The 18,646-nt window shown below is 34.0% G+C and overlaps 1 protein-coding gene across 1 annotated transcript in view; it reads right to left on the bottom strand.

Annotated features, from left to right (window-relative positions):
* The window catches only part of ADAM10 (ADAM metallopeptidase domain 10), a 128,273-nt gene that overhangs the window by 36,861 nt on the left and 72,766 nt on the right, over positions 1-18,646 (bottom strand). Inside the window, exons 6-8 of the mRNA XM_055320071.1 lie at positions 7,624-7,770; positions 4,851-4,943; positions 1,245-1,428 (exon numbers count right to left, since the gene is read on the bottom strand). Coding sequence (XP_055176046.1) covers positions 1,245-1,428; positions 4,851-4,943; positions 7,624-7,770 — 424 coding nt within the window. The remainder of the gene's footprint in view (positions 1-1,244; positions 1,429-4,850; positions 4,944-7,623; positions 7,771-18,646) is intronic.

The following is an 18,646-nucleotide window of genomic DNA, read 5'->3' as shown; positions in this document are numbered from 1 at the left end:
ATTTCAGAATATAAAAGTTATAAAACATGTGAAATTACCATAGGAAAGACTGATTATACAATCTGCTAACAATGCAAGTATCAAAACCAGGACAGATGAACATAAGAGACAAACATAAATCTCCAAAAATATTATACTATAATGTATACAGTTCATGACAAAAACTTGCACATTAATGACATCATGAAAATGTGGAAGAATAATAAAAGAAGCTTTGAAAATTGTAAAAGGAATATTCATCACTGGCGTAAAAAATAAGCAAGAACTATAAGAGCTAAAATACAGTACTACTTAAGATGTTAAAATACACAACACAAATCAAACAATAAGCTAATTAAAGAATAGGAATGGGATAGAAAAGGTTCCCTTACCCTGCATAAAGCAGAAGTTAATTCTTTAAAAAGACAGAAATGATATATCAGAAGAGATCATATATAGCTCAAAAGATGACAGAACAAACTCTATATGGCAAAATTATTATTCAGAATCTGGGATTGTTTCTACTCAATCTTTCAATTAATAAATTTGTATTTTTCTAAATTAGGCCCCCTAATTTATTAGACTATAAATTACAGACCTTCTACCTCCACTGTAATGGGAAGGGGATTATCCTATCCCAGCTTTCTTAGTGACAGTAGTTTTCATTGTTAAGGCAGAGAGACCCCCGCAGATTGTGGGTTCAGGTGGTGAGGTTAGCAGAGCTGTGGGTACTAGGCCCTCCTGTTTACATCTTGTGTCAGGCAACACTTACCTTTTGTTAAAATAAAAGCCATAAATAAAATAATAATAAGGGCAGTCCTTCTTTTCTATCTACTGCTTCTGACTGGGGTTTCTCTGCTCTCTATCTCATTGCAGAAGAGAAGCAAAAACATAATTTTCCCCTTGTAATTCTAAGGCCTCTTTCCCAGAAAAAAAAAGATTTTTAAAATTAAAAATAATAACTTTTATGAAAAAATTAGTATTTCATTTTTGTTTTCAGAAATTAGTACCTTTTTTTCTCATAAAATTATATCAGACAGTGAATGTACCAAACGTCCGGCTATCTCCCTGTTAGTACTCTTTTCAAAATAAAAAGCTATTCTATTTTTCTACTTATATTATGATTGTGACTCTTGCCTAACTCAAGCTCTTTAAATTAAGATATTGTACAGGCATCAGTTTCTACTATACTTTTGTAAAATTCAATGTCCCCTGAAAATTACTTTTTGTTTCAAAAATATTAAGCCAAGACATAGATAAACTACCTGAAGGTGCTCCAACCCAAGCCAGACCAAGAACACCATCATCAAAATCTCGGTCTGTGAAAACATAGGCCAAACAGTAGTCATCATGATTCTGTTCAGAATTCAATTCCAGAAACTTCTCCACGCCAATATTTGGGAAACGGAAGGGATTTGAAGGGTCCTTTTCATCAGCAGTTGTGTTGATCTAAAATCCAAAACAATTGTTTAAATAAACAATTAATGTTAGCAGAGCCTATGTGTAAAAGTCTTTGCTCATTTTCTTCTGCATCTGCCTGGACAACATGTTGGGGCCCAAGGGAAATCAGGCCTGAATTAAGGCTTCTACAATTGTTCCCACTGCTCCCATCCCTGAGCTGATCACAGAAGACACAAGAAAAAGAAAGAAGGGAGGGAGGGAGGGAGGAAGGAAGGAAGAAAAGAAAAGAAGGAAAAGAAATGAAAGAAAGAAGAAAGGCAGAATAGGAGAATTAAAATTGATTATGTTAAATTTCTGGGCAAGTATTGACCAGATTCCTGAACATTGAACACTTGAGATGGAAAAATAAGTTCTGCTTTCAAAACTTTTTTTTAAATGAAGATTTTTATTTCTTTATTCATGAGAGAGAGGTGCAGAGGGAGAAGCAGGCTCCCCACAGAGCAAGGAGTAGGACTTGATCCCAAGACCCTGGGATCAGGACCTGAAACAAAGGCAGACACTATAATGAATGAGCCACTCAGGCGCCCTGCTTTCAAAACTCCTAATAAAGGAAGTACAGTTTCTCAAATTTAATCATCTCAGCAAGTCTCTTTTAGTACTAATCTCCTACACACATTGGAAAGTATGAGGATATAAAATCCTAAATTTTAGCTAATTACTAGAACATAAAATAGACATCTAACCCAAGACCATCAATTCAACAAATTGTTTCCTTGCTTCTCCTTACCTAAAATCTTAGGAGTCAATTTAGCTTGACAAATAGCAAGTTAAATTTTTTTCCCTGAATGTGGGCAAGAACATTTTTTTTTACTCCCAATTCTCTTCTCTTACTGTATCAAGCTGAGTTCCTCCAGAATTTTCTTTTGATACTTAGCTGGTACTCCTAGTACAGGTTCCTCCTTCACAATCTGAAGAATTATCAGTTCTGATACTAAACTTCTACTGAAACAAAAGCTTTCATTTACTGGCCCCTACCTCCTTTCAGAGACCCCTGCCTTTCCTAGAACAATTTGGCATTCCCAAGTAAGTCAGAGAATTACATATATAATTGCTGATACAGAATAAAAAGGGATATGCATGAAAGTAAACATTTTTTTAGAAGGCAGGCCTCAGTTTACTGAAAATATTCATAGTAAAGGGAGACTATAACAGTTGATAAAACAAGAACTGTAAGTCTTTTTTGGATCCACACCCTTCAGTAAAGCCAAGAGGCTCAGAAGCAGAATTGCAAAAACCCTACTGAGGGCAACTGCTTAAGGATAGATTTCTGGTTTATCCATTAACAACTGAAAACAATCAGCAATGGTCATCTAACACAAAAAATTCCAAAAGCAATCACACTATGTATTATAAATAGCCCATGCTTAGAGACATACTATAGATGACTTTTTCCCACTAAACTGAAATTTTTTGATATTTCTATTATTGGCTACAATAAAAATTACATCTAAATTTTAGTTACTTTATACTAAAAATGAGAACATTTATATATTTATTGATACAAATTTCAAATTAATGGTTCACAAGGAATCTTCAGATGAGATTAAAACTAAAATTTTAGTCTCAGTTAAAAGCCTGAGAATAACCAATTGCCATACTATCCGTTTATATATTCATGCATTTCATCATAATGCAAATCATTATACTAAAAAAAATGTATTCCACTACAATTTGTTCTGATATTCTTTACTTTTCACTAGTTTGCATTTTATTGCTTTGCTTACTAAACAATAATTATTATCACTTTTAGTAGCTCATTTAAGGGTTTAAATTACTCTCAAAACACATGAAAGTGATTATGAACAATTATTATATTGTTTATTTACAAACCACATTTCACCTTAAACTTCAATTTAACATTTAATCATGCTACTAAGTAAGGACCACCTTTAGCCATGCTATTAGATATATTATATGCATGAACAGGGACGCTTGGGTGGCTCAGTGGTAGAGCGTCTGCCTTTGGCTCAGGGGGTGATCTCAGAGTCCTGGGATTGAGTCCCACATCAGGCTTCCTGCATGGAGCCTGCTTCTCCCTCAGCCTATGTCTCTGCCTGTGTGTGTGTGTGTGTGTGTCTCTCATGAACAAATAAATAAAATCTAAATAAATAAATAAATAAATAAATAAATAAATAAATAAAGTGCATGAACAAAAATTATAATTTAGTCAATCATGTTTTAAGAAAACCAGGAGTGCAAATATAAAGAAGCCCTATGGCAAATACTTTTGTAACATGGTTTTTTTTTTTTTAGACTCAAGCTGTTTATCTAGTTTATGAGTTCAGATTCTTAAAAGCTATATACACAGAAAGAATTCACATTTGGAAAATTTTTCAAACAACCCAATTTTGTTAGTAATTTAATACCGACTTATTTAAATTTAAAACATTAAAACTAATCATCAGTGACCCTGTGGCTCTAGGTGAGCATTTCTCAAAATGTGTTCTACAGTTCTTTGGACTCTCAGTTTTCATTAATATAGAAAAGGTTCTATGGTCAAATTAGTTTTGAAAATTATGAGTTTCAAGGCTCCTGGTGGCTCAGTCAGTGAGCGTCTGCCTTTGGCTCAGGTCATGATCTCCAGGTCCTGGGATCAAGCTCCATGTTGGGCTTCCTGCTCAGTGAGGAGTATGTTTCTCTCTCTCTCTCTGCCCCTCCCCACTGCTCATTCTCTTTCTCTCGAAAAGAAAAGAAAAGAAAAGAAAAGAAAAGAAAAGAAAAGAAAAGAAAAGAAAAAAGAAAAGAGGGAGGGAAGGAGGGAAGGAGGGAAGGAGGGAAGGAAGGAAGGAAGGAAGGAAGGAAGGAAGGAAGGAAGGAAGGAAGGAAGGAAGGAAGGAATCATGAGTTTCTCTCCTGAAGGACTCCTCAAAATTTGAGATATGTTAGTGTGTACCATGAATTTACAAGAAGAGGGTATAGTACTGTTTTTCCAACTTCCAATTTTATCTAACCATTCTATCTATCCTTCCCTCCTCTGGAGCACTAAATAGGACACTAAGAAACTAGGAAATGGTAACCGTGATAATAGGCAGGGTGTGGGGGTATCAAGTACTGGGTTACCTGTAGTTCTTGAGAAGCTAGGGCTTTCTAGTTGGTATGCTCATCAGATACAATACAGTGGGACAGTACCTCTTCTGCTGTCCAGATTAAAACCCTATAGATTTCATTCTTAAATTACAAGCCCAGGTACCCCTGCGTGTGTGTCTTCATGCATGTGTAAAAGCCAAGAGTAAAGAAAACTGGATCAGTAATACAATTTAAACTATTAATGCAAAAAAATAATAATAAAATAAAATAAAATAAACTATTAATGCATAAAGATGAAGTAAAAAAGTAAGCATCTCTCTTTTTGTAAACACGGTCCTTACTGTTTCTCTTTTTTAATATTATGAACTACTGAAATTCCTTACTCGTATTCGTTTCACCATGAAACTAATGTTACGGATTCCGGAGAAGTCTGTGGTCTGGTAAATTGTATCAATCGCTTTAACATGACTGGATATCTATAGATTTAAAAAAAAAAGAACATTTTAAAGGCAATGTGAAAATGTGAAAAAGGCTGTGAATTTCCATTTCCCAAATCAAGAATTACTCGTGTTCTACCATACTCAAATTTTAAAACGTCTGCATCATGTACTGGATGAACAGATGAAACAGATTAGTGAGCTGGGGAAGGGGGAGATTCTGTGCCTTTTCCAGGCTCTTCTCGCCAGTAACAAACATCACTTTTATTTTAATCATATAAAACTGTTTCCTCAATCAATCCTGTAAGGTCAGACCTCTGTGCCTTTTCACATGCTATTTCCTTATGCCTAGATTATCTTTATTTATCCATCAGACTCAGTTCAAACATCTCCTTTGAGAACTTCACTGATAGGGGCTCAGTTGGTTAGCATCTGACTCTTGATTTCCTTGCGTCATGATTTTGATGTCATGGGATTGGGCTCCACACTGGGCTCTGCACTGGGCATTGAACCTACTTGGGATTCTCTCTCTCTCTTTCTTCCTCTCCCTCTCACTACCCCAGTGCCCCGTTCTCACTCTCTGGTGCTCTCTCCCTCAAAAAAAAAAAAAGAACTTCCATGATAATATAGGACACTCATTCTCTGACTTCAAGCTTTCTAGTGCTACATTAGTACACATTCTTTAAGTTGTGTTGACCGCTTACTGTATACTAGGCACTGTTTCAGGTGCTAGGAATACAATGGTGAACAAAACAGAAAAGGTCCCTATAAATTTACAAAGTTTTATTCTAGGAGGTGAGGGGAGAGAAGTAATGCAAATATAAAGAAGATACGTTAAGATTTGCTAAATTTTAGAAGGAAATTAAACATGGTTTTAGAACACAAAGGGATTCTCCTATTTACCTAGATGACGCCCAACTAAACTCTCTGGCTTCTAAACTACTTTCTCATCTTCACTTATAAAAAAGTATTCTTGCTGCAATTTATGTAAAAACATGTATATATTCTTTTAAAGCTATTTTCAAAGAAATTATACAAACTTAAGTTAGCCAAGTAGAAGTATTAACAAGAATTTCAAAAGTAGCCCAGGTTGCCAAACTGATAAAGTCCTAAAGGTGCTGACAGGGTCCATTATAAATTCATGTTATCTAACCTCAGCTTGGCCTGGTAATTCCTTATCCAATTCTATTTCTACTCCATTCCCAAAGGGGTACAAACATTACTCCACAGATGATTATACTTCATACTTTACTGAGACTTCATCTTGACTTCCTTCCCTCTTCATCTTCAAATTTTTCTATTTTCATCCATTTCTGTCTTCCTCAAAGGATAATTCTTCCTTAAAGGAAAACTTTTCTTTATTCTCATCCCAATCTTTACTGGACCTTCAAGAACACTGTTTCCTATCAATCTTACATTGCTTTTCTACTAGATCATTTTCCTCTTCCTACCAACTTACTCATGTATTCTTTGTCCTCTTTTCACCCTCAAATATTCCATACTATTTCTAAGCCACCATATTTGCTTCTATTTCTCACATTTCTTAAAACCCTTGCTGCTTTGGCCAACCCATTCGATACTGTTTGCAATGTTTTCAACCTCACAACTCTATCAGCTTAAAACTCATCAATAATCTTCTAGTAACTAAAAACCAACTACCTTCTGTAGTCATTTTTTCCCCAGTATTACTGAGGTATAAATGACAAATAAAACTGTAAGATGTTTAAAATATATGTATACATTGTGAAAGGACTCCCCCCATCTACTACATTAACATACTGTAGTCATTCTCTTTGATATCTCTGCAATACGTTAGCCATGCATTTTGTTTTAAACTTGTTTCTTCCTTGGCTAATTCCATTTCATCCCCTACCTGTTTAACTATTATGTTTTATTCCATAGCTTCACCTCCTCATCCTATTCACTATATACAGATATTATCCCCCAGTTTCTTCCCTTTTAATTTCATTCCCTCCCCTTATTTCAATTATATCTTTTGTACCTTCAAATTCTGTATAGAAAGCTTCACGTTCGGCTAACCTCTCCCAAGGTCCAGGTCTACATTTTCAATATCCTAAGGAATGGCCACTTGGCTTTCACACATCTAAAACTATGCTCATTACCACCATCAAAATGATTTCACCATTTATACTGGTGACATTTGCATCATCTTAGCCTCAAATCAAATTTGGAGTCAAAATTCATTAATCAAACTCTCACTGGGAAGCTTCAACAGGAAGACATTTTGAAGGGTATCTCCAAAAATTTTACTTTAATAAGGATTAAGAAGACACAAACCCATATAATACAACTCTGAAAGCACTGAGTACAAAAACAAAAACAAAAAAAAACAAGTGCTAAGTATAATGGGAATACAGGATAGGAATTAAATACTTCTCACTGGAAGGATTCCTCTATTCTTCCCTCCTTAAGGAACAACAACTGAAAATTCCACTGTCTTTTCAAAGCTAAGCTCCAGTGTCATCAACTTCACAAAAAAATTTTCTTACACCTGTTTTAGAGGACTCTAAAATATCCTAGCTGGCCTTTCAGTCATCTGTGTACTTATCCTACATAATTTATAATTATTGAAAAATATGTATTCTTTTTTTTTTCAAAAAGAGATATACCAAACTTTAATTCTTAAAAGAAAACATAGGTGTAATGAAACAGTAAGAGAACATGCGAACTCTTAAAATAGTAGCAAAATCATAAATACCTGGGCAATCACAGCTTCTCGTGTTCCATAATATTTAAAGAACAGATGATCAGTCTGAATATAAAGCTGACAAGTATTTCTTTCAGCTGAAGTTGTACGTTTTTTCCTCAGGTGTTCTGGACCATTAACGGAATGCTCTTGAGGTGTCTATATGTCAAAAAAGTCATTTCTGATAATTAGTATGCTTCACTATTATCATAAATCTGTATATCTAAGAATACACATTATGTAAATTTCATATTCTGCTCTATTATAGAACACCATAGGTATTCCTCTACACCATTAAGAATTCTTCATAAATCTCACTTTCAGTCTCATAACATTCCACTGTATGATTTATAATTTATTCAAGCAATTCTTTCATTTTTAAATATTTTCAAAGCCTACCTTTTAATATGTAATCATTTAAATATAAAGCAAGTTTTATAGTTGTTTATAGTACTTTGATATCTTCCTCTATGTCCCTCTAACACCCAATCTATTACCCAGTCCTGTCAAATTGATCTCCTAAATACTTAGGGAATTTGCCCATTATCTCTGGTGCCCGCACATCAGCCCAAGCTACCATCACTTATTACCTAGAGTATTGTATGTACTATTGTCTTTCACTCTATTCTCCACGCTGTAATTTTTCAAAATGCAAATTTGCAAATATTATCCATCTGCATAATAGATTTCAATGGCTTCCTACTGCTCTAAGGATAAAGGCGTAAATCCTTTACATGTGCCACCAAATCAGCATTGCAGTCTCTGCTTACCTGCCCAGTTTCTTCTCATTCTGTATTATTTCAAAGAGACTCTACCACAGAACCCAACTCTTGCTCTTTGTGCTACCCTACACAGGCCTTCTTTCCAATCCTCCAGCATCATCTATTTCCTGCCAGTCTGCATATGCTACTACTGACTCTCCTGACCTAACTAACTTCTTCCTTCAGACTCAGCAAAGGTCAATTCATCAATTGTACCACCTCACAGAACCCAGGTCCCTTACATAGTACAACTTTAGTTTATTGAATGGTGATTAGTTTAATTTCTGTCCCCAGCCCATTATTACTTCAACCACTAAAATATGAGACTCAGAAAGAAGAAATTATCTCTGTGTTTGCTTCTTGCTATATTGTTATCACTAACGCAGACTTGGCAGGCAAAGAGTAGATATACTCAGTATATATTTGTTTAAAGAATTATACTGTTATTGGATCCAAGCATTTAAACATTTGCTGACATCTAAGAGCTCCATTTTAAGTGAACTTTGATGACAAGTAATGGAGAATTCAAATTAAATTAGATTTTAAGTCACAATTCCAAATTTACACTCACGTTTTATACTTTCCTTCTCCCTTGACAACTCCATGTTTGACTGTTCTCTTGTCACGGCTTTCATTTTACTTTTATCTATTGTCACTGAGTATAGCATTCTAGGATGGTGGTTACTCAGTTTCAGCACATTCCACTGTCTTCTGGTTTCAACTGTCTCCAATGAAAACTGAGGTGTCATTTCTACTGTTGCTTCTTTGAAGGCAACTGGACTTTTTTGTTGTTGTTGTTGCTTTAAGAGTATATATCTTTCGGTTTTTAGACTTTTCTGGTGACCTGCTAGGGTGTTACTTTCACTGGAAAGTATTTATCTGACTCTAATTACAAAGCTTACCAAATTTGTTGGTATTTCTGTTATACTTTGAAAACTCTCTGCCATACTGTCCCTATTTCATGTTTTTTCCCTCCTGAGATATCAATTACACATATGCTAGACCTTTTTAGTGAATCCCCCATTTATCTCTTTTCTGAATTTTTCTATCCTTTTGTTTCTAATGGTTCACTGTTTTCTTATATACAACATCTAGATCTAAACCTATCAAATTTTTAATTTCTGTTATATTTTTCAATTTCAGAATTTTCATCAACTCTTTTGTTCATTTTCAGTTTTCTGCTATCATTTTAAATTCCATTTCTTTATGTATTTGAACATATGTCTGTATCTGTGTCTGATCATTTCATTACCTGGAAACCTTCAGGTTGTTTACATGTCTGACATCCCAGCTAGAATGTAAGTCCTCTGAGGATATATACTCTGTGTCATTTATTCTTGTATCACTGATGTTTGGTATACAATAGTTTTCTCCTTTTGTTCTTCTACAATGTTGTCTTGTTTGTTCATATGCTTATTATTTTTAACTGAATGCTAGATAATGTACATGAAAAACCACAGATATAAATTTAGACTTCAGGTGATGACACTTTCTCAAGACAAGATTAATTTTTGCTTCTGGCAATCAGTTAGGCTTGATGAACTAGTAATCCTGGATCACTTTATTCTAATCAGAGATTAAGTAGCTGTGAAGTAAAAATTTTAATCCCTGGGATAGAAGAAGGTAGGATTTTTTTGACTCATCCTTACTCCAGGGATAGCCCTTCAAGATCCCATCCTAAAGCCCTTCTGAGAAGGCCTTAAGTACTATTTTTATCCTTAGCTTCAAGAATCTAGAGTTCTACTTGGCTTCTCAGTCTCTCAGCAACCTTATCAGGAACTAGAAGATACATCTGGAGAAAAAAGCCCCAAAGGCCATGCTCACATGTCTAGGCATTCTCATATTTTCCTAACATCTAGCCCCATAATTCTTTATAGCCTTATACTCACTCCAATACCTCCAAATACACACACAAACACACACACATATAAACATACATGTGTATATATATGTACTTTTAAAATATTTATATTAAAAAAATTTATATTTTGAGGCCAGGTTGTTTTTTATCAGCTGTTATAAACAGGAAAAGGATTACTCTATTTCTTGAAAACAATTTCTTGTTAATTTTAGGTATTGTAGGGATCCCTGGGTGGCGCAGCGATTTGGCGCCTGCCTTTGGCCCAGGGCGATCCTGGAGACCCGGGATCGAATCCCATGTCGGGCTCCTGGTGCATGGAGCCTGCTTCTCCCTCTGCCTGTGTCTCTGCCTCCCTCTCTCTCTCTCTGTGTGTGTGACTATCATAAATAAATAAAAATTTAAAAAAAATTTTAGGTATTGTGAATACTGTCTCAAAGTTTATAACTCTCTTTGCTTTAAGGTGCCTTTTACTCTTAATTTTCATATAGTGAAATATATCAAACTTTTTATAGTCAAAAGATTTTATGTCATATTCAAAGTGTTTCTCTACCCTAAAATACAATATATTTTTAAATATCTTTTCAAACGTTTTACCATTTTTTAACTGGAGTTCATGCATTTTTTTATGTGAGTAAAATAGTTGTTTGTATATTCTGAGACACCTTCTATCAAATAGCTGTACTGCTGACATTTTTTTCATAGTCTCTGGCTTTTTACATTTATTTAACTGTGTCTTTTGAAATTATAATTTTAACAGAGCCCAACTAATAAATTTTGTATCCTAAAAAAATTTTGCCTATGTCAAAGTGACAAAAATTTCTCCTCTTTTTCTGGAAGTTTAAGTTTTATCCTTAAGCATACGGATGTATTTTCTATTTTCAGCTAATTTTTGTATAAGGTATAGTGTATAGGTTGAGGTTCAACTTTTTTTCCATATGGATATCTAATTATGCCGGTACCATTTGTCAGACTATTCTTTTTTCCTTGAAATTACCTTGGGACTTTTGCAAAAATCAATCTGATCCTATGGATTCTATTCTGTTCCACTGTTTTAAATGTCTATCCTTAAGTCAAGAGGACACTATCTTTAATTACTATGGCTTTATAGTAAGTCTTAAAATCAGGCAGTACAAATGCCCTTGCTTTGTTTTGGGGTTTTGTTTTGTTTTGTTTTTTGAAAATTCTTTTGGCTAGTCTAAGTTCTCTGCATTTCAGCCTAACTATCAGAATCAGTTTATCAATTATTAGATAAATACTCAGAGATTCTGATAGGGATTGCACTGACTCTGCAGCACAATTTGGGGAGAACTAACACACTGAGTCTCCCAAACAATAAACACAGTAGATTTTTCTTTTGTTTTGTTTTTAAAGATTTTATTTATTTATTCATGAGAAACACAGAGAGACAGAGAGAGAGAGGCAGAGACACAGGACAGGCAGAGGGAGAAGTAGGCTCCATGCAGGGAGCCCGACGCGGGACTAGATCCCGGGTCTCCAGGATCACACCCTGGGCCGAAGACAGCACTAAACCGCTGAGCCACCCAGGCTGCCCTATATTTTTGTTTTTATTTAGATATTTAATTTTTCTTGGCAATGTTTTATAGTGTTCATATATATGTCTTGTGCATATTTTATTAAATGTATTCTAAGTATTTTATAATCTTAATGATATTTTTGGAGGGCTTTTTAAATTTTCATTTTCTAAATGTTTATTGGTAGTGTATAGAATAGAACTAATTTTTGCATAATGACTTTATATCTATCCTACGTCCTTGGCAAATTTACTTAATTATTTTATAATTTTTCCTAGATTCATTACAATTTTCTAAGCATAATCCCAATGTTACCTACAAATAAATGCAGTTTATTTCCTTTACAATCTATATGCCTTTCATTTCTTTTTCTTGCCTGACTATGCTATGACCATGTTATGTTATCTTCTTTTATATATTGCAAAGTTTGACTTGTTAATATTTTGTTAAAGTATACTGGCTTATAGTTTAGTTTTCTTGTAATGTCTTTGGTGTGGGTATCAGGGTAATGCTGGTCTGCCAGAATATATTAAGTTTTCCCTTCTCCTTTATTTTCTTAAATGTTTTGTATAAGATTGGTATTTTTCCTTTCTTAAATGCTTACACTTCCATGGTGAGACTCTCTCTGGGCCTGAACATTCCTTGATGGAAACTTATTAAGTATCAACCTAATTTCATCATACACACCTACTATTCTATTTCTGCTTGGTTTTGTTAATTTGGATCTGTAAAAGAATTTGCCCATTAAATTAGCTATTGAACTTCTTGGCTCAATGTGCTAAAAATTTAAACTACCAATGTATGTAGTAATAGCTTCTTTCATTCCTGATACTATATTTTGTGTTTTCTCTTAATTTCTTGATCGGACTACCTAGAAGTTTATCAATTAATCTTTTCTGTTGATTCCCTCTTGTTTTTGTATCATTGATCTCTCTCTTGTTACTTTATTCCTTCTCTTTACTTAGAAATAGAGGGAAACTTAGAGTTTAAGTTGCACTTTCTGGTCTAGCTTTCTAAGGTGGATGCTTGTAAGATTGATTTCTAGATCTTTCTTCTTTTCTAATTGTTAGAAACATGATTAGCCAATGTTTCCTGTGCACTCTTCACTTCTTTGTATAGATTTAAATTCCCATCTGGTATCGTCTCTTTTCTTTTTTCTTTTCTTTTCTTCTCTTTTCTTTCTTTTCTTCTTTCTCTCTTTCTTTCTTACAGAGAGGCAGAGACACAGGCAGAGGGAGAAGCCGGCTCCATGCAGGGAGCCCAACGTGGCACTCGATCCCAGGTCTCCAGGATCAGGCCCTGGACTGAAGGTGGTGCTAAACCGCTGAGCCACCTGGGCTGCCCTGGTATCCTTTTTCTACCCAAAGAACATCCTTTAACATTTCTTGCATTTAAATTTTCTTTCAGTGGTTATTCATCATAGCTGAATCTAATGAATTTTATTATTTTGTGTTTTTGTTATGATTCACTTCAAAACAGTTTCCAATTGCATTATTTAGATGTGACTCAATTTCCAAAAATTTCAGATTTTCCAGATATTTTGTTACTGATTTCTAATCTCCTTGAAACCTAAGAACTTATTCTATATAATTTGAATCCTTTTAAATTTATTGAGACTTCTTTTAAAGCTTAGCATATATTAGCAAATGTTCATGTACACTTTAACGTATATCTGCTACTTTTGAGTGGAGAGTTCTATAAATGTCAATTAGGTTATCAGGTTGGTTCAGAGTGGTATTCAAGTGTCCTATTCCCTAACTGCTTTTCTATCTACTTGTTCTATCAACATATCAATCAACTTGTCTACTCAGAAATAAGTGTACCTTCAACTATAATTTGTAGATTTTTTCATTGCTCAGTTTTGTCAATTTTTTTCTTAATTATTTTATAACTCTCTTACTGCATTATTAACTGACATTTAGGACTATTTCTCTTTGACAAAGCAAAAATTATCCTTGTCTACAGTAATATTCTGTGAAATGATATACATTCTTTGGTATTAATATGGTCACTGTAACATTCTTACAACTGGTACTTGTATGATATCTGCTTTGCCATCCTTTTAAACTATTTGTATCTTTACGTTTAAATTGCATTTCTTTTAGACAGATTTGGTTTTGCTTCAATCACTCTTACCATCTCAGCTTTTGAAATCAATGTGGGTAGTCCATTTACATTTAATGTAATCATTAATGTGATTAGTTTAAATTTACCATCTTGGTGTTTATTTTCTATTTGTCCCATATGTTCTGTTCTTATTTTCCCCCTTACCTTCTTTTGGATTAACTGAGTATTTTAAACTCCAGTTGATCCTTAATCCAGGGATTAGGAATGCCAATCCCTCACACAGCTGAAAATCTGCATATAACTTCTGACTCCTCCCCAAAAACTTAAATACTAATAGCCTGCTATTGACTGGAAGCCTTATTGATAACATAACTAGTCAGTTAACATTTATTTTGCATACTATATATATTATATACTATATTCATATATAAAATAAGCTACAGAAAAGAAAATTATAATGAAGAGAAAATACATTTACAATGCTGTAATTTATGTACTATGCAGTATTTACAGAAGAAAATATCCACATATAAGTGAACCTATGCAGTTCAAATTCATGTTGCTCAAGGGTCAACTACATTTGATTCCCTTTATTGACTTGTTAACTGTATCTCCTTTATTTTCTTTCAATGATAACTCCAGGTCAGGTTGCAAACATCTTCTTAAAAGGACTGATACTAAATACTTAACTTTATTTACAAAAACAAGTAGCTGGTCTATGGGCTGTAGTTTGCTGACCTCTGCACTAAGGTTTCCAATATCCAACTTCTAAATAGCAGAGTCTAGCTGCCACAAATATACTACTTCCTGCACAATAAGAAACAACAATAACTTCCACTTTCCCTCCTCCTATCTTCTGTGCCATTATCATAAGTTTTGATTCTTCGCATATTATAAACACATTTTTCATTGTTACTATTTTAAGTAATTACCTCTTAAAGAAAATACTTAAATGATACAAGTCCTTTACATTTTGCCTATGTATTTGCTGTTGTTTATTTTTAGAGAGAGCAAGCAGGGGGGAGGGGCAGAGAGAGAGAGAGAGAGAGAGAAAGAGAGAGGGAAAGAGTCACAAACTGACTCCACACAGAGCATGGAGCCCAACACAGGACTTGATCCCACATCCCGGAGATCCTGACCTGAACCGAAACAAAGAGTCAAAGGCTTAAATGACTGCACCACCCAAGCACCCCTATATATTTACTATTTTATGCTCTTCACTTCTTTGTATAAATCTGCATTTCTATCTGGTATCTTTTTTCTACCTGAAAAATGTCTTTTAACATTTCTTGCAATGTAAATCTCCTAGAGGCAAATTCTCTTAGCTTTGTCTAAAAAAGGTTTTTAATTTGCTCTCATTTTTCAATATTATTTTCACAGAATAAAGAATCCTAGTTTGACAGTTTTTCTTTCAACACATAAAAATGTCATTCCATGTATGTCTTCAGTTTGCAATGTGTGTGATGGGCAGTCAGCAGTTATTCTTATATTTGTTCCCTATATGTAAATGTATCTTTTCTATGGCTGCTTTCTTTTTTTTTTTTTTTAGGATTTTATTTTTAAGTAATCTCTATACCCAATGTGGGGCTTGAATGTACAACCTCAAGATCAAGAGTCACATACTCCATTGACTAAGCCAGCCAGGCAACCCTCTATAGCCGCTTTTACAATTTTCTCATTTCTAGTGATTTCCAGTAATTTGATTTTGTGTTTATACTGCTTGAGCTTCAAAGAGCTTCTTAGGCTACGGATTAAAATTTTTTTCATATCTTAAAATACTGAAAATGGTAATTTTTCAAATCTTTGTTGTTGGAAAAAACAAAAAAGTCCCTCCTCCCTGGACTCCCAATTATTTTCTCTCTGAGCTTAGATTTGGATTGTTTCTATTGTTTTACTTTCCTTTATTCAAGTTTTCTTATGTTAGCTTCTGCAGTAACTGATTTGATCTTAAGCCTATCCATTAAATTTTTCATGTCAGAAAATGCACTTTTCACAGTACTGTAAGTTACATTTGGTCCTACATGTTTTTCTGTAATTCTTTGAACATATTAATACTAGTTGCTTTAAAGTCCTTGCATGCAATTTCTGGTTCTGTTTCCATCTGGGTGTTTTTTCCTCATGACTATGGATCACATTTTTCATCTTTTTGCCATCTAGTAATGTTTTTTGAATCCTAGACATTATGAATGTTACATTGTTGAGTATCTGCATTCTGTGTCCTCCTTTAACAAGTATTATTGAGCTTTATTCTGATGGGGAGCTAATTTACTTGAAAATCACTTTGATCTTTTTCAACCTTAGTTTTTCAGCCTAATAAAGGCAGGTCTGAAGTAGTCTTTACTCTAGGGTGAGGCCAATCTACTCCTAGCATAGCTTGAGATCTCAAACAAGTGTAATTTCTTACAGTTGTTCAATTTATAGATTCTCCAGTAGTTTGTCCTTCTTGGTAGTTGTCTAATACAATTTCATGCTGTGCATGTACACATTAGTTTTCAGCTAAGACTCAAGGTAATCCCTGTCAGATATCTGGAGCTTTTTCTCAGTGTAGTCCTTTCTTCTCAGGTACTCTGTCCTAAATCCAGACACCTCAGCCTTCCTAAATTTTGACCTGTCTCTTCAACTCAGCAAAACTGCTATGTACTTCTTACTTTTCCTAAGATCCCTTCCCCTGTGCTATACCTAAAATTTTGCCTTCTCTAGTCAAAAAAATGACAGAAATCACAGAGATTTATTTCTCCCCTCTCTGGATCTCAGTCCTTCACTGCCTATTACCCAATGTTTGAAAATAATTGTTTCATATATTTTGTTCAGTTCAGTCCTCATATAATTACAGGAGGTCTAACTTAACAGTTACTCTAGCACAGCTGGAAGGAAAATCTCCATTTACTTTTTCCACTAAGAGTTATAAAATTTTCCTTTTAGACATTTAACACTTTAATATACCTAGAGTTTTGATTTTAAATATTATGTAAGATGGAGACCTAACTTCATTTTTTTTCCAAACGGACAAGCATTTTTTTTTTTTTTTGGCTCCACTTATTCAATGATCTCTACTTTTCCTCACTGATTTGAGATCCCACCTCTACTACATAACAAAGTTTCACACATGTTATCGGTCGCTTCCTGAGCACTCAATTTTATTCTTCTGGTCGAGTTGTTCATCCTATACTAATATCATACTCTCAATTACTCTAGTAAGTCTTAATATCTTCCAGGGTAAATCCCTCTTTCCTGTTTACCACCTTTAGTGTGGGCCCTACTTCTTCTTTACTTTTCTATATAACATTTTTAACCCATCACTCTGCTGTGAATAACCCTGTTGTAATTTATATTGGAATTGTAGTGAACCTACAAATCAATATGGGGAAAATGGAAGTTTTAATGATATTGGGTATTATTTTCCACAACTATGGTATATCTCTCCATTTATTTAAAATCAATCTTTTTATATTTTTCTCCCAAAGTTTTATAATTTTCCTTATATAGGCCTTATCTTTCTTTGTTACTCTAATTCTTCAATACATGATATTCTTGATATTATTAATGATGTCCTCTTTATCTGGTAGTCTACTGCTGATATAAACAAATGCAATCTATTTTTGTTTATGAATGTTATATCTACCCACTGCTAAACTCTCTTATATTTAACAATCTGTAGTCTTGTCCTCTCTATCCACATTGCAAATACCTTAGTACAAGCCACTATTCTCAACTGAGTAACAAACACTTCTAATTAGTTTTCCAGCCTCTAGTTTTGTACCCCACCCTGGAGTTAAAAATTCTTTACTGGTCTTGCTATCTGTCTGACCTTTGTATATACTGTTCCTCCTGTCTTCCTATCTCTTCATGGCCAATCTAACTTCTGCTTATTCTTCTAGTTTCTGATTACTGTCCTCAAATACTTCCTAGGCTAGATTAACTATTCCTCTTAAATGTATAGTATCACCCTATGCTTAATCCTCTTCTATCTCTTACTGCTCTTAATTGTTTCTCTCTGTTGCCAATTAAACTATAGTTGACCCCTGAACAAACCCTTCATGGGTTTGAACTGTGTGAGTCCACTTATATGTGATTTTCTCCATACATAAACTATAGTACTGTAAATGTATTTTCTCTTCCTTATAATTTTCTTAGTAACATTTTCTTTTACTAGCTTAGTTTGTTACAAAAATACAGTATATAATACATATAATACAAAATACATTAATCAACTATTCATGTTAACAGTAAGGTATCCAGGCAAAGGAGGCTATCAGTAGTTAGGTTTTGGGGGACTCAAAAGTTATACGCAGATTTTCAATTACACAAGGGTCAGCACCCCTAGCCACCATGCTGCTCAAAGGTCAAGTGTATTAACTTTTTTGAGAACAAGCTTTCATCTTCATCTCTACATACTTGCAGAACTTACCAGTCTCTGACATATGGCAGAAGACTGATAAATCATCATTCAACAAATGCAAGAATAAAATCTCACTTGGACTTGGAAGATGCACCTGAAATAGAACTATCTGTGCCATTTTGCAGATCAAGAAACACACATTTCTGCATTTGTGACTCAAAAAACTCAAGCAACATTATTCCATCTTACTACATTTAGAAAAGATGCCAAAATACATAATAAATGTTTTACCATAAATACAATTTTCATTTTAAATTTGTGTTTTGAACTATTTTTAAAAAGAGCAAAAAAGAGCAAAAAAATAAAAAATAAAAAAAAAACCCTAACAGTCAAATGGTGAAAAAAAAACTTAAAATATCAAAAGTGGAGTTGGAACCCCATACTGGGCATAGAGATTACTTTAAAAATAAATTAA

This window comes from Nyctereutes procyonoides, unplaced genomic scaffold (genome assembly GCF_905146905.1).
Source record: "Nyctereutes procyonoides isolate TBG_1078 unplaced genomic scaffold, NYPRO_anot_genome, whole genome shotgun sequence".
Lineage (NCBI taxonomy): Eukaryota > Metazoa > Chordata > Mammalia > Carnivora > Canidae > Nyctereutes > Nyctereutes procyonoides.
This window is presented reverse-complemented; position numbering and strand designations above follow the sequence as displayed.